Here is a 24,463-nt window from a genome sequence, read left to right on the forward strand (position 1 = left end):
TGGGGTAGCACTTGGTTCCAAAATGCCTTCATCATGCTCCTCAAAATTGCAGATTCTCTTGAATGGAACCCTCAGATTTCCTCGATAAGCTGCTATTGATATCTTAATTATGTTTTTCCTTTTGTAATCATATTTACAGTTATATTCTCAATGGTCTGTGGTACAAGGTTGAAGCACCCGATCAAAAAATCAGACGAGAAAAAGTACAGAATTACAACCACAACTGAATTTTGGTATGCCTTTATACAAGCTGACCAATGCACGATTCAAACATTTAATGTTACCACTTATCCATGATCAAAGTCATTTTTAACCGAATAACATTTAAGCTCGTCCGTTTGAAATGAAAATAGAGAGGATAGAAAACAAAAGGAGGAAAATAGAGTGAAAAATAGTATTTTCCACTGTTAGTTTGGAGTGAAAAAATAAGAAGGATGGAAAACCGAGAGGAAAATTTTCCTCCCGGGCCCACAAATATTTTCCTCCCAAATTGGGAGGAAAACGTTGAGATGGAGGCTTTTACTAAAAAGCCCCCATCCACCTGATGCTTCTCATTTTTTTTTTTCAATGTTACTAAATGTTTTTTTTTTCAACACTGAACATTTATTTTTTTCCCAACGTGACCTAATCTAATTTTTACATTATAATAATAATAAAAAAAATTTATATATATGATGTGATAAATTTTATATTATGTAATAAGGAAAAATAAATCTATTTCTTAAATATTATGTAACAAGGGTATAATAGTCAATTTATATAAATTACATTTTTCATTCTTCCATTTTTCTCTCCAATCGAACAAAAGAGTTTTCCACCCTCCCATTTTTCCACCTCTCCAACCGAACACATAAGAGGGAAAACTAAATATTTTTCATCCTCCCACAATTTTCTATCCTTCCACTTTTTCACTCCTTCAACCGAACAGACCCTTACAGAACACAGGCAAACATAAATTAGAGTTTTGAATTATTAACTGATACAAATATCATGATTTACTTCTCATCTTACAAAAGGTTGTTCACTCAATAGACCGGGAAAAATTGGCGGGTGAGGTACTAGCACTTGTTGATGCAGGTTCTCTGTACCACTGATTTACTTCACGAGTGAGAAAGTTTGCCTCTGCATTTAAAAAGAACACTGAAGTAAGTACCATCTTCTTAAGCAAGCATACAAACAACTGGAGAGGGAAAGGAAATTGTAGGATATTGGTTCAATTCTGTTAACCATAAACATTGGGAATTGCACATACTATTTAAGTCTGTCGGGAACTCTCATTTAATAACCTGCCCAGGAAGTGACAACTTTCTGTTTCAGCAGTTGTCTTTTCTAAGTTGAGTGAAAATGTACATTGTAAAAATACACTTCCCTCTCACATCTTTCCTTCAGAAATAAATGGACCTCTTAAAATATTGTAACAATAGGGATGTCAGTGTATGAGTCATTACATTGCTGACACCAGCATACAACTAATTAAAGCCTGCTGTATCATGCCATGAAGAGGCTTTGCCATCATTCTATCAAACAAGCAAGCAGATTTCAGTAACCCCACTAAAATTTTAACTGAGGTTCGAACTTCGAAACAGAATGGATCTGAGAGTATCCATGAGAAACCATGTATGATTGCACAAACACACAAAAGAAAAGGGAAAAAAAGTGAAAAGAATAAATTGCTTTCACCAATCACAGTAGGATTGATTGTGTTCATAGTTAATAATCTGGATCATCACATCACTATGTCAAAGTTACCTATCAAAAAAAAAAAACATCACTATGTCAAAGTTCAACCCATGTTCCATTTTTGACCCAAATATAAATGCATACACAAGTCCAGATCCTGGGATAAAAAACTCATCTAATTGGATTTCAAATAAATCTACCCTCATTTATATGAAACTCAACAACGTAAGATGAATCCTATAACTGATGTGGTAGCTTGAGTATATTCCTCAAAATGATTTAACAAAACAAATTTCAGATGAATTTTTGTACTTCATAGAAGTTAGGTATTGACTTAAGGCTATAAAAACATTTTTAAGACAAGTGTTCAACTATGAGGCATTCTTTTCCAAGGCTCACCTGACAAAAACACATCATGATATTCTTCATCATCATATACAAATTGTGGAGGATCTGGGGAACCAATTCCAACAATGGTGCTTCCACTGCATCAAATATATTGCAAAAGGTAAAATGAGTTTGTGATAATAAAGAAGATGAAAATGTCAGCATCTGCTTTTCTAAATGCAAGACTTCAAATCATTGACGTGCAATATTCTTTCTGTGAGCTACATACACAAAAGCAATGACAAAAATAAATACAATAAAGATCTAATAAATTATTCAATGACACAGTTGATTACTTGAAAATTTTAAACAAAACAATCTTCTCCTTTTTTTTTGTATTTTTTTTTTCAGCATAACATTTTGACTGGGGCTGAATGACAGATATAGAAGCATGTGCAGTCAATAGCTCACTTTGCCACAAGAAATCTTCAAATGAACAGCCAAAAGAAGTAGGGGAAAAAAACAAATTATGTAAGTTGGAAATATGTAGTGGGACAAAATATGGGATATGAGAGGTACTTTTTTTTTTTTTTTTTTTTTTTGTGTGGAGAAAGAGATATGAGAGGTACTTAATTGTGCATTAAACAAAGGAATATCACTTAGTTAAGTAGGAGAACTTTGCTTTTCTATCCAGATGGGAGGTTTGGCAATTAGGACATTGGTTGTCCCCAGGAAGGCTCTATTGTGAAGGCCCAAGATTAGCCTTTGGAGGAGGGTGGTGCAGTGGAAGTATGGGGAAGGGAGGGCAGGGTGGACTACAAGTAGGGTAAGGAGTACATGGTTAGTATACTGAAAGTCATTAGAAGTAGGTAGTTTGAATTTGTTGAAAATATTTGGTTCAGGTGGGAATGAGAGGAGGTTCTTTTTTTACAGGCTTGCAGGGAGGCCCCTCTGAAAAACTTCTTCCTAAATCACTTCTATAGCTGTAAATAAGAGAGCAATAGTTGCAGATTATTTGGTATAGATTGGAGGTACGTTGCATTGCAATCCAAGGATTGTTAGACACTTTCAATATGGGAGTTGAAACCCAGTGACAACCTGTTGGGAATTCTTTATTAATAACAATACTGTGGTGTGGATGAGGATTCAAAAAGCATTGGTAACTGAGCAGGAACCAATGCTTGAGCTTAAATCCAAGTACAATATTTTTGTGGTATGTGGGGAAGTTGGTGCCATGGAACAACCAATTGATGTCCACGGGGGCGTAATAACATGGTGGGTTCAGGGACCATGGGGCTAGAAAACTTTTGAAATAGTTTCCATTACATTTAAGGATAAAGTTTGTTATTTACCAAAAAAAAGGTTTGTTATAAGAATGTATGTAATACGGGTAACATTGTGATATTATTGTGATATTAGCGCAATTTTCCACATATAAATAATATATATGTATGTCGGGGTAAATTAATGAACCCTAAACACACTTCCCAAAAACATGGTATAAAAGGCATAGAAGAAATCTATACCGGTCACCAACGCTGGCAATCCAGCATGAATTCACCCTGTGACTCCAACCACCTAACCTCAACCCATAAACCTGAGCCTTAACCCTCTATCTGTGCTGACGACAAATTAGTCACCAGTCACGACATAATTGCAGTAGCTAAACCTTGACTTGCATGATTTCTTATAGCTATACTCAATGGGGTCGAGTCTCTCCCACCCTGGGAGACTTGGTGCAGAAACTTGATTAAAGATAACAGATTCCCTTGGTCAAGATTACGGGATTTGAATTTGAATTTATTTTGAGGGTCGTATGGGGATTTGATTGTTATTTTAAGTATGATTTGATTTTCCTTACTTATGTTATGTAATTTGGAACCCTATTTATAGACCCTAGAGGAAACATTATTGGCATGTTTAATTTGATGAATAAAATTGAATCGATATTTTCCTCTATAGCTTGGTGGTGATCCCAAGTAGCCTTAGGTGTTTAGGGTCGGTTATGCTCTTTCTTTCCAAATCTCTACACACATTTCTTTACAACCCTTTTCGCTGCATCACTCTCTATTTTTAATTTTAAAACTCTTTCAGATATGTTTTCAAATATTTTGATGGCCATTTTACTTCTAAAACCTAAAATGAACTGAACATAAAATATCTAAAAATCTATAGCATGAAAATAATTATTTATTTGTTTATTTATTAACTGTCACGTCCCCAAAATTTTTGGGACCAAGACTTTGTAGTTAATTATTGCCATGCCCTTGATGCGTCATGTCCTATTTTTTCATGAATTGCTGTGTCGTTGTGTCTCACATTGTGTTGTGTTAGTGTCCATGCTTCTGAGTCTATAATTTAAATTGAAGACCATAAACTATAGATGCTGTTGAAAATAATGTGAGTGATTGACAGGATTTAAGACTGTATTCTGTATTGTTTTCTTTTGGGCTTCTATGGAAGTAACTTGAGACTTAAAATTATCATTGTGACCACAAGTTTTCTACTCTTACATATCTCAAGGAAATTATAGTGATAGAATTGTAAGAACAATGTTACTTATCAATGACAAAGCCATAATATATCTCACTTTTTTGAGTGCAAGATTGTCAATCTTATTTTAGTATGAACAAAACAAAACTCTCTCTCTCACTCACACACATCATTTCTCAAAATAATGCTAATTGTGGAACTCAATATGAAGATCTATATAGGTATGCCAAATTTTTACCTCCCAGACATAAAAACAGCATCATATTGTCCACGACTAGCTGCATTTACACGCTGTTTTAATCTTCTAAGAGATGGGAGAACTTCAAATGCGGGAGGTTCTGCAAAGAAACGCATATTTGATCAAAGCTTGTTAAAGAGGAAATTGCAACTTGAACATCTAAAGATGAACACTACAAGGAAGCTGGCCATACATAAGTTAGCTTGTGTGATCAATCTTTCATTTTTATTTTTGTTGCTGCTTTGTCTCTTAAACTTAATATGTTTGCTACTTTAGTCTTTTATGTAGTAAATCAAGTGACAATTGCAGGACAGACGTAGAGCCTTTGGATTAAATCCGAACATGAGGTAGTGATGGTTTATTTGCAAGGGAAACATTCATTTTTCTTATTTAAAGATTTGTGGAAGTTGTAACAGCAGCTTTGGAGAACTATTGAATGGAATTTCAGTCAACATTTTTGGCTTTTTCTCTCCCTTTCTTTTAGGGATAAAATGCAGTGTTCTTGCTAATTTGATAAGTAGAATTAGTTCTTTGACATTCGTTCTTAAAATCATTTATTCTCTAAATCTCATATATATTGCATCAATATTAAACAAGAAGAAAAGGTTGTAACAACTATAAATAAATAAGAAAAACAAAAGCAAAAACATCTAAATTCAGACCTTATTTTGATACTATCAGAACCTACTTCAGCTGAATCTGGGATAGGTATGTTTATAACAATCACAGCAACTTTGATGTGATCAGAAAGGCAGAAGGATTGTTTTGACGTACAAGCCTATATACTTAAATATTTCAAAGTATAACTGGTCCCTAAATGAGCCAAATTAGAAGCCTAAACTGAATTTATTCAATGGAGCAAGGAAGGTAAATTTATACAAGGCAGGAGGAAATGTAAAGGGAAAAGAAAGGAACAAAAAAAGAGGGGAGGTGGGGGGGAAGAGAGAAAGCAAACAGAAGGTCATGCATACCCAAATCATTTATACAAACATCTTGAGATATTCCATTTGTTGAGATCTTCTCCAGCAATGTTAAAGGATCAACCTTGCTAGTTTGATCCAACCGAAGGTGCTGAAAAATCAATGCTAGTCTTAGAAAATTTATGACTGCATAAAATAAGTGCAAATTGTAATTTGTTGATTACCTTCAAATCTGCACTACCTTGTAAACTTCAGCCGTGGAACATGCCTGCTGGGGCTTTATGAGAACCATTGGAATGTCAAGAGGTACTGGTGGGAGAATATTCTGAACAACCTGGATAAATCGAAGTAAATATTTAGAGGGAAATGCAGCAGACTATGAAATTCACATTCAAGCAAGTCCAGTAATACATTTCAAGTTCCTTTTGTAATATGTTTGTGTTCATGTGGCTCAGGGGAAGAAGGAATCCAGATTTTTTTGTCCGAAAAAGGTCAAGAGTTTCCCTTTTTGTCCATGACAAGATGATCTGACAATGCCTGGTGGTGTGATCACAAGAACCTTCAATTTAGATAAAGGTTTTTCATGAGGCACAAAATTTTCCTTTAATAGCTAAAATAATATAAACGTGTGTTTATTACATAAATTTTAAAAAAACCTTGCAAATGTGTGGTACCAAATTGACTAAAGTTACGGTAATACCACCAGTGCTCCTCTCTAAAATTGGTATTCCATGGGTTTAATTTCTATACAGCACCCCATCCTAGAACCTCTAAAAGAGGATTTCTTGAAACAGCATGAACGCAAGGAAGAGCTAGACTTCCAGGTATTAATCTTCCAAAATTTAAAGGACAGGATCCCTAACCAAACTGTAACAGAAGAGAATGAATAAATAATGATTTTATTCAGTGATGTAAAGTGTACTTAGCCAAGCCCTTATGTAGGAATAAGTAGTGCAACGATAGTATAAATTATAAAAGTAGAGACAAGCCAGAGAATACAAATAAAGAACGGAGTTTTAGCTCTCTACAAGCAGAGTACAGAACCCACAGTGTACAAATATAAGAATTGCTTTCTCTAAAGAGGAACAGATGTCCTGATTGATTCAATAATTTGATGATGCGTCCATCTAGAACAGAGGTATTGAGTAAAACCCTAAGACTTTCTTAGAATACATAATTTCCAATATTTGACTCCTAATGAAGTCCTTTATACAATCATATTCAACTCAAAGCTAACAGTCACCAGAGGAAGAGAACTGAAATCATAAGGCTTTTGAGGATAGCCTTGTGTGTCCTTACACATTAATGAAAGCTGAAATCACAGGGCTTCATAGGAACATGATAAGAAAATAGACTAACATCTCTGAACTGCACTTTTATGAGATAAAGACATACCTCACCTCGACCAGTACAATATGCTGCTCCTTGAGAAAAAAAGAAGGGAACATCAGAACCAATCTCACTGGACCATTCTTGGAGTTCCTTCTCAGTAGCAAGACAACCATTAAACTGATTAGCTGCCCACAGTGCAGTTGCAGCATTGCTGCTTCCACCACCAAGCCCCGCCCCAGTCGGCACCTTTTTGTCAAGATGAATCTGTCGACAGTTTTTTGAATGGGAATTATACATACATGCAATATACAAACAAATGTTGAGACCTATAGCCAAAATATTTAAGAATCAAGTAAATTGTTTCTTACCCAAAAGAATTTTTCACTGCCAGTCTTCTTCCTGTAAAGGTTAAGGGCCTTAATAATCTGCAAAAGGAAAGTTCCATTGCATAATATTTGCAAGATTAAGAACATGAGAATATTAAAAGACACAGTGTAAGTTTATACTTTACCAAATTTCTATCATCAAGGGGAACTCCAGATACATTGGTTGACAAACTATCCTTAGTTTTAGATGGTGACAAAGAGAACTTCAGTATATCTCCTAGACTTATAACCTGGGGGAAGAAAAGGGAACAAAATGTGAGTTTTATGGAACAACAGGCCATATAATTGTGAAAAATACAAGTGAACCCATCAACATAAATTTACAATAAAAATGAGTTTAAAATAAACTTATTATTATTTGCAGTAGAGCATTCAAGCAGCTAATAGCTTTAATTTAAAATTAACTTACATGAAAAAGAGATGCCAAATCATGAAAGCCATCTTCCCTCTTGTTGGTTATTCTTAGGAAAACATTAACCTGAAGCACATACATAGACCACTAAATTCAACATATAAATTGAGAAGCACAAAACTTAGCACAGTTTATTGGGTGTTGTACCTTAGCACATACATAGGCTACCATATTCAACCATGTGGTTGCATAGACCAATGAACCCATGGTTGAACTTAATTGTCTTCAAAAAAGATAACACAGTCTTTGTTGTATTGGATAACACAACCTCATGATTGAATTTAATTGGGCACCTAAGTTTTAAAATCTAAAGAACTGTAGCTAAGTTTTACTGAAACCGAAATGCCTCAAAACTTCAACTCAAAGCAATGGAAGGTGATTACCTTGCAAGGTGAGAAGAGAGTCAGCCTTGAAAGGGGCGCCTCCTTGTCCACTTCATCTGCTAACTTGTTTATCCTTTCTTCAGGATTATATACTACCTAATTACCCCAGCAACTAACCCACAATTTAATAAATAAATAAATAAATAAAAACTTGAATGAAAGCATGATAACAATAGTGATGAAAGAAAACACCTCTACTTGTCTTCTTGTGGGAGTGTTTGATTCAGAAGCCATGGCTCTGACCCTTTTGAACTGTGAGTTTGAGTGAAAAGAAGATGACCCATTTGGCTTAATTAAAGAGATATGGCTCTGGCTCTGGCTCTGGCTCTTCTTGAAGGAATTGTAAGAAGGGAGGAAGACATGGTGACTACAAAGGAAATGAGAGGAAGCCATGGATGGGACTGGGCTGCGAGGGTAAAGTAAGGTAAGGCCTCTCTAGTTGGAGTTGTGCATTTAAGAGCTCAACCAATCAGTGCGTATTTTTTTGACTTTTTAAAGACAGAAATTTGAACAGGGAAGGAGTAAATAAGGTATCAATCTCTTTATTTTACACTCATCTTTCTGTTCTTCATCCTTGTCCTCTTCACTCTCAGATGGTGGTTGGTTCATGTCGTGTAGGGCTGTTCTTGTTTTTTTGGACAAAAAGGTTCGTCTATTGGGCTTCTTCATTGGGCTTTTATTGTGAGTTTTTGTGCCCTGGGGTTGGGGTTAAGTAGCGATGGGTTTTGTGGAAGGAGGAGAAATCTAAGCATATTGTGGGTGTTGGTTGCAATAAGGAGCAGTTATGTATTTTTACAAAATTTTGCATGATTTTTTTTTTTTTGCATGATTTAATATTGGTAAATTTTGGAATAAAATGTGGTTATTTTTTATTATATAAGCACTTATGCGAGTGCTTTAATGTGTGGTAATAGTATATATTATGTGTACGAGAAACACAAAATTATGAAATTGTATTTTCATCATTTCATAATTATAACCGAAATTAAACACGATTTTACAAGTAGTATGATCGTGTGTAACTAGCTGTGTATAATAAACAGAGAAGTACTATATTCACAATATTTTTACAACAAATTATAAGTGGTAAGTTATTAGTTCTAATTTAAACTTAATATTAAAATTACTTTTTTTATCCTACTAATAACAACTCGTAACAACCTGTCACCTATAATTTGTTGTAAAAATGTTATGGACGTAACTTTTTTTAACAATAATTAGCGTTTCTATTTAATAAATGACACTACTCGTGCGCTTACTTAACACAACTGTTTTGTTTCAACTAACATATCGCTGTTAATTGTTGTGGTCCACATTATCTTTGTGGAAACAAGGAAACCATCTATCTCAAATCTCAAACATAGAATAGTTGTTCTGTTTATACAGTTTCTAAAAAGCCAGAGCAAGGTCCAGATAGAGTGAGAGACACGTAAAATGGCAGTGTATTGTGCTACTGCTAGTAGTATCAAGTTTCCAAACTTTCTTCTGCCAAGAAAACAATGGTTGCAGCTGCACACTCACCAACACCGCTATAATCATTATTCCTCTCAACTTCAATTCCAATTGTCTGGCACTGGCACTGGCAGGTCAAGAACAACACATCACAATCTCAAATGCTTCTCCCAGAAGCAGAAGAAAACCGAGTCCGAGTCCACCACCCAACAAGAAGAGAATGAAGAATTTGAGTTTGAGCGCCTCTTCTCCAACCTCAACCAAGCTACATTGAAGAGAGAACCTGGTTTCTTTTCTATTAATGTTACAAAATTTCAATGCACACCACTATTATATTGTCATTATTATTATTGCTCTCTGCTTTTGTTTTGTCACACTCACATTTTCTCTTGCTTGTTGAGCTTAACTTAAGTCCACTCATTTTTATTTTATTTATTTATTTTTCCTTGTATTTCCAGGAAGTCTAACTAGTGCAATTTTCCTGGTTGCGGGCACCACGGTAAGCGCCTTTTTAACCACAAAATTTATATGTATATTGCACTTAAACTATGTTAGAATTTCATAGGCAGTGTATAACGTGCCTAAGGATACATCATATGTAAGTATGACACATCAACATTTGCTTGTAATGATCAAATTAGATCAATATTCTACTTCTGAACTGTAGGGATGAAATTAGAAAACTAGATAAACTTCTAAGGACTAAATGTACTTTTTGCTCTCAAAGATTATAGCCTGTAGATTGGTACTTTGAAAAAAGCTTTCAAATGAAGCCTACAGAATTCAAATCAAACTCTCTCTTAAATTTAATTATTCTTTTCATGATTTTTTTCTTAACACTTATACTTTTTAGTTGTTGTTTTGGCTTGATGTATGCTAATTCAAACAACACATTGGTTTAATTTGACCATACATTATCTTCAATGCTATTAATTAACAAATATTAGGTGGGTGCGGGAATCCTTGCAATTCCTGCTGTGACACAAGAATCTGGATTTCTAGCCTCTGCAGTTACATGCATCCTTTGTTGGGCTTTTATGGTAATTCTTTTAGGCTTTGTGTGTGTGAGTTAGTACTCATTGAAATAGGGAAGTTTGTGAGAAATTTAAGTCACTCCAGGTTGTGACGGGGCTGCTCGTTGCTGAAGTAAATGTCAACACTATGTGTGAGCTGGGTTCTGGTGGTGTATCATTAGTAAGTTCTATTTCTATTTAACATAACTTGCAATCAGTTCCCATACTTTTATATTTATATGTTCCCTTTCCTAAATGGGGAAAAAAAATAAATAAATAAAAAGATGCATGCATACACATAACCTTTGTCTCGTTGCTGAAGTAAATGTCAACACTATGTGTGAGCTGGGTTCTGGTGGTGTATCATTAGTAAGTTCTATTTCTATTTAACATAACTTGCAATCAGTTCCCATACTTTTATATTTATATGTTCCCTTTCCTAAATGGGGAAAAAAATAAAAAAAAATAAAAAGATGCATGCATACACATAACCTTTGTGACTTGTAGCTAACCTGTGCATCTCTATTCCTATCTGATGGGGATAAGTTCTTATGAATGGATAATGTGTAAAAATGGTGTTATGTGATACACATTATGTGAGTTGTAACTTTCAAAGCTGGATACTGTATTGAGACTGCATGTGATGGTTTATTTGTTCAAAAGACTGATTGGAATTCATGTCTTTGAATGTGAAAGGAATTCATCACCTTACTGTTTAAGCACATTAAGTTCACTAAATTTGCTATTGGAATTTTTTTCATTTTACAGCTCCCATGAATTTCTGGCAGTCTTACTGCATCGATTTCTTAGTTTTTATAACTTAATTCAGTATGGAATATCAGCCTATCATTTCTATTCTTTGTTTCCTTCTAGCATCTCTTGCAGAATGGTTATGAATGATTAATTTACAAATATAATGTGTGCAACATGATTACAAGACTAAAATATTATTCTTGACCAAATTGCGGTGCACACCTATTTAGGCATGCAACAATAAAAGAGCCCTTTTCAAAAAAAAAAAAAAAAAAGAAGAAGAAGAAGAAGAAGGAAGGGTATGTATATTTCATTTATAAGAATAGGTGAACATGTGATTGTGCCTGGTTGGCATAGCTGATTCAGGTCACCATCTACTCCATATGCAAGTTTTGGTTTGTGGAGCTGTCGGTCAATGTTAGATGGTCTGTTGTTTGTTTGCTTTCTTCTGCATCATGCAACAATCACACTATTTGGTCAGATGGACAGCAAGGTTATATGTTTAGGATTGATTTGTCGCCCTGTGATGACTCAACTGATTTCCGGAGTGAAAAACCATATCATGTAGTGTGATTGAAAATGTCATTGTAATTGAGTTTCATTTACGCCAGTCCTGTGCTAATAAGTTGCAATATTGATGCAGGACAACCAGAACAAAATTGAAACAACAATAAAATAAAGAGATATAACTTAGGAGTCAGCACCTAAGCCTTGCTTGGAGTCAGCACTAAGGGGGGAAACCACTAGGAGTCAGTACCTAGGGTGGACCTAGAGTCAGCACCAGACCAAAAGAGACCAAACAGCCATTTTTTAATTCATCAAAATATCAGCTAACTGCTCAAGGAGTACAATAGGTTGCTTATAAAGGATTGCTAAACCCTAGTTCTAATTGGCTAGGAAACTCTAATTGCCTTATTACAAAAATAACCTTGCTTCCAAATTAAAATACTAATAGCTTAATAAACTACTAGGACCTAAAACATAACAATAAAATTGACTTGCAAACATAAATAATACTAAATAATAATCTTCTTGCGTCTCCCGCATCAAATACTAGAAGGAGAATAAAGCCTTAACATATTTCTTCTCTAAAAAGTCTTAATAGTTGTGGTTAGACTTGCTGAATAAATTACTAGTAATTTTTCCAACTTCTTTCTGTACTACTCTTTGTAGTGAGAGTTGGGTTGCTTTTAACAAATGCTGTTTAACGGTTTCCCCTGATATATGATTAAAAAAAAAAAAAAAGGAGTATAGGCTTCTGGAAATGAATGTGCTAAAATATAGAAATGAATAGGGAATCAATCATTTTCTTGTTCATCCGGTGTTATTGAAATAGAGAAGTTTATGGGACCAAGTTATGGCTGGATGCTTTGATTCTTGGATTTGTAATGTTTGTTTCGAAAATATTGGTGCTCTACTTATTCTTGTGTGTATGTGTGTGCATCTGGAAGGCATTCCTTTTCCTTTGGCATTTTGCCAAGAAAGATATAAAAGCTTGAAAAAACTGCTTGTGTAGTTGGTAGACACTTGTGAGTTGTGATAGGTCTTACTCAATGTCACTTGTGATAGCCACTTGAAAAAACTGCTTATTTAGTTGGTAACATATTTTACATGATAGGTCTTACCAATGTCTTATCACCAGTTTTTGGCTTCATCTGTAAGAGTTAACCATGTAGGTTTAAAACATGAATTCCTAATATGTCAGAGTGACTAATTGAGCACGACCAAATATACATTTGTGGTGTGTGCCCCTGCACTTTTTCTGTTGTCTTGTACGACAATTCCAGGATAGCTGGCAGAAGTTTAACTGTTTTTTTTTTTAATAAATAAAAAAGTTTTGACTGTATTTTCTTTTTGTGAAATGTAATGTGTTCAATATATATGATGGTGTAGGTTTTAAATTTTGATTGTGTACATATAAATACACACGCACATACATATATTAAGTTTTTGATTTGTCCATTGCCAAGAACAAATTATTGGTGTATCAATTTAATTTAATTTTTTTTTTTTAAGTGGACGTAGTTTATTCACCCTGTGAGCGATTTCAGGTATCAATGGCCATGAGAACTCTGGGGACAGCGGGAGTTCAAATTGCTTGGTAGGCTTACATACATCCTTTAAACTTTTAATGCATGTGTGAGTGTGTGTGTGGCTACTTGTTGCAAGCTAACGTGCAAAATACTGAGACAAAAGACAAGAATTTAGAAGCCATGTGATTTTGTTAATCAGTTACTCTTCTTCTAGCTTTGTATCAGTGATTTTTAAAGTTTTACATGTTCTTTATATAATTAATAATTATCTTCATGAAATCTTGCTACAATTATACTATTGATTTTGCTTTTCCACAAAAGCTTGGTCATGCAAAATAGGCTTTAGGTGAACAAGAAAAAATTGAGATATTGATCAAATTTCCAAAAAACTGGTGCATTCCCTGGATAATAAATTGGCAACTGCAAACTAGTCAACATTTAACAACTTTTAGATAATTTATAAATTTTACAATTTCTATTGGAATGTACACCTGCTTGGGACATCCATGGCAATCTGAAGAAAATTAACAAATAATGCTTTTATGACACCACCAACAGCATCAGGCTCCTGATGGTTATGGATTCCCCTTTTTTTTCGTAAGTTTCTGGATGAAGAGGCTCTACCTCAAGTATGCAGTGGTACACTAGATGAGACCTGTAGTCTTTCAGATGGTTTTAGACAAATTCACTTCTTAATAGTGACACAAGTCTAAAATAGTCCAACAATTATATTGCGGTAATTGCAGACTTATGAATGTTTCACTAATATCATGTCACCTATTTCCAATAAAAAGGTTTTACAGGGAGCCATTTCATCAATTTTTTTCAATTTCATTAACATTAGATCTTTGATTAAATGTGATTGCCACAGTTGAAAATATTAATATTTAGGGCCTTCATTGTTGAAAATAGAAATGTAAGATCTAAATTGAATTGTAAGTTGTAACTTTCCCCAAACTATAGGCGGCAAAATGTACTTGAGCCATAATAATTAATGTCAATCCTATTTGAGCCACGTTACTATGTCCTTACAATGCTGAAACAATCTTAATTAATGGTCTTTAAAATTGCATTTTCTTCAGTTAATTGTTAATAGCAAAGAGTGGACATAGTCAATCAACATTAGCAAGAAATATATATTTTTTAAGCAGCTCCCTTTTCTTCTTAAGGCGTTTATTTAATTTAAGTGGCTCTTCTTCTTTTTCCTTGTGGCCATTAATTTCTCTAAAGATGAATCTATTCATGTGCATTATTTCATCAAAATTTATGGCCATCCTTGTTGTTTTGCAGTTGGTCTTACATCTTTATACATTATGCCCTTCTTGTGGCCTATGTGGCTCGTTCATCAGATATTTTGACAAACTTTCTCGGCATTCCATTGTACGAATAAACTATTTTTCTGCTTTCCTAAAGGCTGCATTTGTTTTTGTGCTTTCCAAATCTGTGGTTCTCTGAGTGGCAGTTTTTATGTATTATAGTTCAAGTACATTTTGTATGTTATTTAGGTGTTGATGGCAGCATTATGGTTGCAGATGGGAAAGTGCAACTTTGTTTTCATTGATTTTTGGATGCATATGCTACTTCGGAAGGTTAGTTTTGCTTTCTTCCCATTCTCTTAGTCTATCAATTTCTTCTGTAAGTTGAGATATATACCTAAGAACTAATTCAAATCAGACTTGGTTTTTAATTGAACTGACGCAAATTAAATTTTAGATTTCAAAGAAGAGTGAGATTTGAGTTTAGAGAAAAGTAGCAGGTCCAGAAAAAGAGAAAATCAGATCTCTGTTCTGTATTAGAAGTAAAATTCTTATTACAACTCAAAACTGATTACAAAATGGCTAGGACTTGTCTATTTATACACTCATATAACCAGTAATTGGTTATGCAACCCTCATACCCTGGTTGCTTAACCAAGTTATAGCCTCTTAACAGTTAACAATCATCTATCAAACAACTAATGGAAGCATGCAGCTAACAACAGCTAATAATTAACAACAACAATTAGACAACTTGGAAAAACAGAAGGTTTTAGAATTGTGAATTTTCCATACTTCTACATTAGAAATTACCCCCTATAGAAGAAACTTGTCCACAAATTTGTACAGTGTCAGAGAAATCTTCCTCAGCTGCATAGTAAAGTAGTAAGTGCTTCACATTGAAGACATTTGAAATGTTGAAGTGGAGTGAAAGCTGCACTTGTTAGTTGGTAAGCATTGTCATTGGCTCTGCTCAAGACCTTGCAACGACCTACTTTTCGAAGATCTAGCAGGTTGCCTTTATTGACTAAAAAGTAAAAACCACCTACACGAGGTCTCCTTCCTTGAAGAGACACTTCTTTCAATGAACATCAGCTGCTGACTTGTACTTTGCATTGGACACTTCAATCTTGGATTTCACTTGGGCGAAAACACTCTTCATAAAATCTGCCATGTCTATAGCCTTATTGTTTGTCTTCTTAGGAAGTGGCAAATGAGCCATATCTGTGACACTTGTAGGCGTGGAACCATATACCTCCTCAAAAGGAGAGGTATTGATGGTTCGGTTGAGAGAAGAGTTATAGGCAAACTTAGCCAAGTGAAGAGTACTTTCCGAGCTTCTAGGATTCTCATCAATTAAACATCTCAGCAGCTTGCCAAGGCTTCTATTGATCACTTCAGTTTGACCATTGGTTTGGGGATGAATTCAATTGTCCCCACTTTCCTCTATAAAGTTCTCCAAAAGTATGTAAGGAACTTGGCATCTCTATTGGACACAACAAAAGTAGTTATTCCATGCAACTTTTAGATCTCTTTGAAGAAGAGATTTGCAATTTTTGAGGCATCCATGGTCTTCTGACAAGAAATGAAATGAGCTATCTTGGAGAAACGATCAACTACCACCATGATTATGTCATTCTTCCTTTGAGAAGGTAAAAGACCAAGCACAAAATCCACGTTGATGCACATCCAAGGCCTGGTTGGTATGAGTAGAGGCAGATATAATCCAGCATTAGTAGCTGTTCCCTTCCCCTTTTGACACACATGGCACCTTTGAACATGTCTTTCCACATCCCTGGTCATTCATGGCTAAAAGTAGTCACTTTGGAGTAGATCTAGGGTCTTATCTCTTCCAAAATGACCCAAATTATGTTGTTCCGCAAGTAACTTCTCTTTTAAAGAGCATTTAGGAACACACAACTTCAATCCTTTCAAATCAAATCCATCTTTTAACATGAATACTGGATAGACAGCCCACTATCCACATTGTAAAGACTGGACAATCTTTTCAAATAAGGATATTCAAGATATTTGTCTTTGACCTCCCCAAAACCAGTTACCTTAGCTTTCATGGTAATAGTTTGGCTCCTTGATTCAACTCATCAGCCACTTTATGAAAAGCTTCTGACGTATGCTATGGCTCATACATCATATTGAGCTGATATGGCTCTTTGACTATGTATTGTGACAGCTAGGAAGTGATCCATAATGCTTTGACTCCAACGTTTCATGAGCGGCCTAAGCATATAGAAGTGGATTGTCATCTTGTTTGGAAAAATGTGGAAGAGTTATTGCTACCCATATGTTTCTACAGGAGACAAATTGCAGATTTGTTTACTAAACCCTTGTACAAGACTAGAATGGATTTACTATGTACAAGCTAGGATTATATGATATTTATGTCCCAGCTTAAGGATTTTCTGAGGAGGTTTACATACTAAGGGTAAGGGGTAAACATGTAATAATGTACTAGGTTTACTAGTATAACTTCTAAGCATATGTGTTAGGGTAAATTAAAATTCCCTAAACACTTTTCCCATACACAACGCTACCTTTCATCCATACTAAAATTTTTATTATGTATATAAATCATTCAGTCCAACAGAAACATTCCTTTAGTTGGAGATGTAGAGCAGTAGATCGAATGGTTGACTGATATAGTATCTTTTAAGATTTTAAAACCTCATCATTAAACTACCAATAAATTGAACCTATTAACCAGAGCTCCTGTAAGGAAATTTAAATCTCTTTTAACATTCTTTTCTTTGGGGCTTGAAATTGACCGTTAGCTAATCTTCAATTGTAGCCAGCGCTTTATTGGTGCCATTAATGGAGTTCTTGTATCTGGAATCATCGTTTCTTTTGCAGCTCTTGTGGTAATTCTCTCTCTTTATAATATGCTTTTATATGATACTGCACCCTTTTTGTAATGTAGGAGTTTTTACAAAGAAGACAAGTCCAAAATCATGCTTTAACTAATTATATACTTAAATTTGAGCAGTTCAAGATTAACAGTTATTCATTAAGAATTTGAAACAGGGCAATATTATGAATTCTTAGAATAATTCTCTCTTCTGATGACTTGGAATTTTTCCTAAGTAGTTTCATTTGAATTTTTTTATTAGATCCTTGACAAAATATGGTAGGCTCATTCAAATTCCACAGGACAACCAAAAGGGCAAATCAATTTAAAAAATAAAAATAAAAATCACTTGATCCAGTGAATTAGAGGATGTTGAGGATGATTTAGACGTCCATTCTCATCTATCTATCAGCATATATGCATGCAAGAACTTTAGGACCAAAAAATATAGGGGTTTCTGCATGTGTACAAGACTGATGAAATTATACTGTTATTGCAAATTTTGCAGGTTTATTTTAAATTTTACAATTTTAAGCTCTAGTAATTGCATTAGTGAAAACTAAAACTTCTATCAATCTGGCTTGTGTTGTAAGGAATTAGCTTAAGATAGTACATATCGCTATCAAAATTAACCAACCCACCCCCCCCCCCCCAACCCCTTTTTCTCTACAGCAAAAGGGGAATAGAAACAAAATAATAAAATATTCAAGTTAGAATAAGGGACATAAAAAAATCTCTTTTGCATAGTTGCTCACATCCGTTTACTTGTTTGTTCTTCTGTGCATCTACCATAGTTTCTATGCATAGATACACATGAATGATGTATTTTGGTGGTGAGTTTACTTTTTGTGCATATTTCACTAAGCAGGAAATAAATTTTTTCTCAGGCTGTTGCAAGTGGAGACTTGCAGTGGGATACACTTCTGAAAGCCAACTTTAAAGCGGTTCCTATGAGTATACCCATAATTGCACTTTCATTTGTTTACCAGGTAACATTACCAAACCTACAGTAATTCAACACTGAAGCAGTTTTGACATTTCATATCTTTATTTTTTTCAGAATGTAGTACCTGTTATTTGTACGGATCTTGAAGGAAACCTGTCAAAAGTAAGGTGATAAATCTTATCATCACCATTTCGCTTGATATTAAATTTAACATAGTCTGATGTCATACATTCTAAAGAAAAAGTTTATTATAATTTTAACACGACAATACAGCACACATTTTCTTGGTACTATTTTGAACAATTGTAGATTTGGTTTGTTCTAATGAGTGATGATGTATCTAAAATATTAACATGTTAGCTCAGAAATCCTCCTCATCATTATATTTCACGGAATTATACTAAAAATCATTGTAAGACAGCAATGATGGGGATATCACCGTTAGTAAATCATTGAATAATGTACAAGTGAGATTGTATACCTTAACAAAAAGGACAACTTTTTCATATAAACTTACTAAGGTTACTCATTAATTTTAATTTTTAAGAATTTCTAATGACTAGTACACTTTCTTCAACATTCTTCTATGTCATTGATTACAATAATGGACCACTGTAGTCCTAATGTCCATGTCTTTTCCATACTTTTCTTGGATTGAAGAATGGATTTTATTTTATTTTATTTTTACACCACGTCTCTCTTTTAGTTCAAGAGATGGAGAATTCTCTATTAAACTTAGGGAGTCTGGATTATTTTCAAATTTAGTACTAAATTGAATTATAATAGAGCATAAGCTGCCAAACATCATTCTAAAAAGATGAATGTTATATAATACATGTATAACAGGGAAGGGGCTTACAAACTTCAGCATATCAAGTGGTTTATATCAGAGAAGAGAGAAAATTTAAAATTTGACTAATCCTTTCATAAATGAACTTGAACCTATGACTTGTATGGCACTTAGTTATAGAAGTGCCATACAAATGAACCTATGATTTGACTGAATTTTTTAGTGGAAAGAAGTTTGAGGGTCTAATTCATTCTAGTCAAGAAATGTATGCATAACTGTTTTCCTGTTCATGAATCTTCTGCATGCAAGAAACACTGAAAGCAGGGATAAATATATAGCTAATATAATGAATTCACAAATGCATGCATACATGTGTCCCTGTGTCTATGTTTTCGGAGGTCACTGTGTTTGTATCAAAACACAATGTTCTTGTTGGCATCCTCAAGTAATAGGCTGAGCTTGTCTTATCAGCAGTACATGCACGCTAAACAGAAACCTGCAAATGTAGATATCCATGTGTTAGCGGGTAATTGTGTCAAGTTTTAACATCAAAATGTAGATTTCTGGGCCAGCATTTCCAAAGAAGAATGAAACATTTATGTTATGTGCAAAGGCTATAGCTTGTCATTTTATTTTTTCTTTTTATTTAATAATTATTCAAAATGATGGGTGATGTAAAATAAAGATCTAATTCCCAATCTCTTGCAACATCCTTTAAATAGAAAATACCATCTTTTAGGCTGGTGTGGGGAACAAAAAAAAATTTCTCAAGTAAGATAAAGGTTGGGACTATTATTGTATTAAGGGTCTAGAATGCTGAATGGAAGCTAAAACACATCTGGTATATACTATATAGAAAGAAGAAATAGAAAGAGACCAGCATCAGATTAAGTTCCCTTGGCATTTCTCCCAGTTTTTAAACATCACACAAAGAGAATATGCATTACACATCAAATGCTATCCATTGGTTCTCAAATGTCTTCATTATCAGCTTCAGATATGTCAATGCAAGGCTTTCTGTTTGTGCTTGGTGAGTAAGTATGTTTGAGGACCAGGTCAAATTGGGGGCTAGTATTACTTGGATTTAGGATTAAATCCACAAAAATTGCCCCACCTTAATACAAAAACTCACAAAGGAATCTCACGCATATAGCCCACCTGACCGGCTATAGGCTCAACACAAGGAAAGGAAGAGCCCAAATATTCTTGTTTTAAAGACTTCAAAATTTGACAGTAATGTTTCAGCTCTCTAAGTAAGCTTAATTGTATGCTGCCCTCAAACTAGCTTTTTGCTGATCTTGTAATATTTTACCCACTTGTCTGATACATTGTTTGCTTCAAAGAGGCAAGATCTTAGGTAGCTTTTCTTTATTTTCTTGAGCACAGCCATAGTGATAGTGCAGTAGTAAAAGGTCATGGGTCTTGATTTGCAGGGTAAGTGTACCCAGACCCTTCAACTTGCCATACCCATGTAAACACAAGTTGACAAGGGTGCTCCAAAAGGTGGAAGATCTGTGCAAAACAGACAAATCCGACAGTCAGATGTGTACCCTCATGCTGCATCTGAAATTTAGAATGCCCATCAATATATGTACATGTGAATTGTGTAAGGAACTAGCTGGAGTCTCTCCTTTTTTTCTTGACTTCCTCATTTGCTTTTTAACATATGATTTTTATTAGTTAGCCATAATTTGAAGAGGCTGTCATTTGTAAATGAGAATTAACTGCCTCTCAATTCTTTCCTGTTTCATGAGTTATATAGTGTTTGTTTTATCTATTTTGAAATGGCTGTTAAAAAATTTGTATGTTTAACATCAACTTGTTATTTTGCAGGACTGCCATAGTTCTAGGCACAGCAATACCTCTTGTTTTATTTCTTGTCTGGAATGCTGTTATTCTGGGAAGCATTACAAATAATGCCATGGGCTCAGGTAATATCATGGACCCATTACAACAATTGCAATCTACCAATGGAGTTGTTGGAGTAAGTAAAGCATGAATTTTTTTTTAATTTTCAAGTCAGAATTTAAAATGATGTGCAATTCAAAGTGATGATATCCTTTCTTTTTCTTTTTTCTGGTTTCATTTATATAATCTGCAGCCTATTATTCAAGTGTTCTCACTTCTTGCAATTGCAACATCGTATATTGGATTTGTTTTGGGTCTGGCTGACTTTCTTGCAGACTGTAAGTGCCCTTTACATCCCTTTTGATTAATCTAAGATCATGTCCATTTCTAGATAGCAGTGTATTATTGGCATATCGCTTCCGAACTCTCAGTTATGCATCACTGAACCTGTATTCAGTGACAATGAAACCATTGGCATTAGAAGCCACTTCTTGGCTTTGCCATTAGTCAAAAAATTATTAGAGGTAGAGTTATCACTGAGCGTGTTGGTTTCTATATATCTATCTATCTATTTGAGTTAAAGATAGAATATAGGATCCATTTTGGTTTCTTAAAGATCTTACCATTTTCAATTGGTGAATGTTCAGTGCTGAAACTCCCAACAGGAGAGAGCCAGCCTCTACCATACCTCTTAACTTTGATTCCTCCACTGGCACTATCTTTGCTGGACCCAGAAATATTTTTCAAGGCCTTGGATTTTGCTGGAACATATGGAGGTACTTCTATGTTGTATATTGTTTATCTTGTTGGCCACTGTCATAAATTTCTACCAATTTAACGCAATGCCGAATTGGAAGATGCTTGTAATAGCTGTGGCTTACACCTTGCAAAACAGCTACAAGATGATTATTCCCTCCAATCTATAGCAATCCTTTTTAAAAGCCATAAAATTAAGTTTTTGAGTAATTGCTTCTGTGTGTTTAGTTGACTCAAATGGTCCAGGGGCCACCCCATCCCAATAATTAAAGCAAAAAAAAAAAAACCAATAAAAAGGAATTTTCAATTTGGGTTCTATTTTTTAATTTATGCATTATAAATTTTGATTTTACCTAATATGGCTGGGCTGTTCCCTGTTTCGTGTTTTTGTTAGTATTGGTACTGTTTGGAGTTCTTCCCGCAGCAATGTCCTGGTCAGAAAGGTACTCAAATTCATCCCCATCTATGAAACTGCCACAGCTGGTTCCAGGAGGAAGGGTAACTCTTTCACTCATCATTGGAGGGGCAGGATGTGTCATTTTGTCTGAAATACTTGAGAACCTTGGGCACCCCTAGTATCAAGAATGAGAATAATTTTGTTGGATATGATCATTGGAAGCCTTGAAAGCCTATACTTAGAGTGAGTTATGTCCAATTTGATTATCATTTACTTCTATTTTTTCCAAAAGCAAATGAGAGCCTTGCACCATATTGTTTGGCCTGGTCTACACCCTGTCTTGTATATTTTGTTACCATAAAGGAAGTCTTTTATAGTGAGTTTATATTTCTGACTTTGACATGGAGAGATCAATATAACATAGGTAACCAAAGAGCTTCCCCTTTTCATATGATAAATCTTTTAGATGCTGCATATAGTGTTACTAACAGAGCATAACAAGACTTAAAAGAAACACACACATACAAACAAGACTTCCAAGCAATTACTTAGAAAATAAGACTTAAAACATATTTTCATAATCCTAGTAACATATCACATAGAAACCAACACGTTTAAGTAGCTTCCCAATACAGAAACTGTCCAAAAAGCTGCTACAAGTTGTGCAAACAATTGTCCAAGTTGTCCTAATAACTGTGCATCACACTATCCAAAATTTGGTCCAATATGCTTTAGCAAAAACCATCCAAAATACCTCAAAAGTTTGTATCATCCTTTGATGTGGCATAGTCCTACTCCTACACTACATAATTATATACTATATATCATAATCTTAGAAAAAGTAATAAATAAAAGCACATGTTAAAGTTTTAAGCTATAAAAATTAGAAAGTACTTGATTCAATTGTGTAGAGCCAACATGGGATAATCACAAGACACCTCAGGTGGAAAAAATGATGTTTGAGCATCTCCTAGGAAAAAAAAGGAATAGAATCAAAGGGTTAAAATCAACAGGTAAAACTAAGAAAAAAAATATTTCAAATAATAGAATTGAACTTACCATTCACCATTGAACTAGGTTAGAGAACTTGAGAAGTGGTTGCACCTTTGACTTCTTTCCTTTTCCTCTTTTTCAGCTGATTTTTTATTCTAGCATTGGCTATCCCTTTCTTTCTCACAAGTGTCTGATCAATAACTGGTTTATCACCAACTAAACATGGTTGCAAACCATCATCATTCACAAGATCTTTTTGACGACATTCTTTGCCAACATCTTTTGCACTATTCGTAGCCGACATCATCTTGACAAGCTCCCACGACAACTTTCTTAGCTCATTCATAACAATTTTGGTCGTATAATCAGTCAATGAAGCTTTCACAATAAGATCGTGCCCCAAACGACATAATTGACTCATGTGCAATGCATGAGCAAATTCCTCATTGTCCCCAGCCACATCAAGTACATTTTTTGAGATTACATTGTCATTATTTTCCCCTTCATCATTGTCCCCAACCACAGTAAGTACATATCTTGACAAATCCATCACATTAGTCTAACACCAAATCATGAAAAAAGAGTATTGCAATTAGCATAAACAATCATAAACTGCTAGTCCTCAGCTATGAACACACGCACACTCAAATGGGTTTCGCACCCATTATCAAAATATCAATTTTCTTCTTTAGATAACTCAATCAGTAACCAGATATTTACAAAACTTTCTCAAAACTTCAAAAGAAAACAGATATAATCAAAAGTATGAACCAAGCCCTGCAAGGAAAAAGTTTAGCAATTTCATACATTAGTTTGTATGAAACATATAATCAACTAAAAAAAAAAGAAAACCACACAAATAAGCACCAAAGAATATAACATACTATTTTCAAAATCAGAAAATTACATCTTCAGAATGTAAAAAATAATATGTTAACAAACTACATTGTGAGAAGCATTCAAATAGACACTAAGCTAAAAAAGTAAGAATTGATGAGGCATTTGGCATTTAAGATTTACTTATTTGGAAAAGTTTTAAAAGAACATGGAATGTGTCTAAAACTGTACAGTGTGGATGACCAAAGATTAACAAAAAATATTTACACAGAGAAATTTGGAAAGGGAAATGAGAGAGAAAACTACCGGATAGTGGGGCGATTGAGTCTTACATTTGACATTTGAGAATATGAGA

At 34.4% G+C, this 24,463-nt stretch overlaps 2 protein-coding genes across 3 annotated transcripts; one reads left to right on the top strand and one right to left on the bottom strand.

The window, feature by feature from the left end:
* Positions 1-691: 691 nt before the first annotated feature.
* On the bottom strand, positions 692-8,783 carry LOC142608141 (4-diphosphocytidyl-2-C-methyl-D-erythritol kinase, chloroplastic). Of its 2 annotated transcripts, none has more exons than XM_075779851.1 (11): positions 8,364-8,783; positions 8,172-8,267; positions 7,786-7,854; positions 7,502-7,606; positions 7,359-7,415; positions 7,054-7,254; positions 5,900-5,992; positions 5,710-5,809; positions 4,739-4,838; positions 2,080-2,165; positions 692-1,122 (listed from the first exon to the last, which is right to left on the bottom strand). In XM_075779851.1, exons 1-11 carry the CDS (start codon positions 8,562-8,564, stop codon positions 1,022-1,024), a joined length of 1,209 nt encoding a protein of 402 aa, XP_075635966.1. In that variant the 5' UTR covers positions 8,565-8,783; the 3' UTR covers positions 692-1,021. The 2 variants fall into 2 exon arrangements, with proteins under 2 accessions (XP_075635966.1, XP_075635967.1); XM_075779852.1 differs by lacking the exon at positions 692-1,122 and adding an exon at positions 1,399-1,749 and having other exon boundaries at positions 8,364-8,698.
* Positions 8,784-9,528: 745 nt separating this feature from the next.
* Positions 9,529-22,730, top strand: LOC142607071 (uncharacterized). The gene is made up of 14 exons (XM_075778487.1): positions 9,529-9,909; positions 10,082-10,122; positions 10,571-10,663; positions 10,743-10,817; positions 13,441-13,490; positions 14,713-14,802; positions 14,955-15,011; positions 17,485-17,554; positions 18,429-18,530; positions 18,602-18,654; positions 21,111-21,261; positions 21,379-21,463; positions 21,773-21,901; positions 22,276-22,730. Exons 1-14 carry the CDS (start codon positions 9,606-9,608, stop codon positions 22,455-22,457), a joined length of 1,482 nt encoding a protein of 493 aa, XP_075634602.1. The 5' UTR covers positions 9,529-9,605; the 3' UTR covers positions 22,458-22,730.
* The last annotated feature ends 1,733 nt before the right edge of the window (positions 22,731-24,463 follow it).

This window comes from Castanea sativa, chromosome 8 (genome assembly GCF_040712315.1).
Source record: "Castanea sativa cultivar Marrone di Chiusa Pesio chromosome 8, ASM4071231v1".
Classification (NCBI taxonomy): Eukaryota; Viridiplantae; Streptophyta; class Magnoliopsida; order Fagales; family Fagaceae; genus Castanea; species Castanea sativa.

Excerpts from the sequence above, each read along its gene's own strand:
- LOC142608141 (XM_075779851.1), bottom strand. The coding sequence starts at position 8,564 with ATGGCTTCCTCTCATTTCCTTTGTAGTCACCATGTCTTCCTCCCTTCT. Across the intron at positions 5,810-5,899 it reads CCACGGCTGAAGTTTACAAG|CACCTTCGGTTGGATCAAAC; the intron begins GTAGTGCAGATT and ends TTGATTTTTCAG. Across the intron at positions 1,123-2,079 it reads TCATGATGTGTTTTTGTCAG|AGGCAAACTTTCTCACTCGT; the intron begins GTGAGCCTTGGA and ends TTTTAAATGCAG.
- LOC142607071 (XM_075778487.1), top strand. The coding sequence starts at position 9,606 with ATGGCAGTGTATTGTGCTACTGCTAGTAGTATCAAGTTTCCAAACTTT. Across the intron at positions 13,491-14,712 it reads GCGGGAGTTCAAATTGCTTG|TTGGTCTTACATCTTTATAC; the intron begins GTAGGCTTACAT and ends GTTGTTTTGCAG. Across the intron at positions 18,531-18,601 it reads CACTTTCATTTGTTTACCAG|AATGTAGTACCTGTTATTTG; the intron begins GTAACATTACCA and ends TATTTTTTTCAG.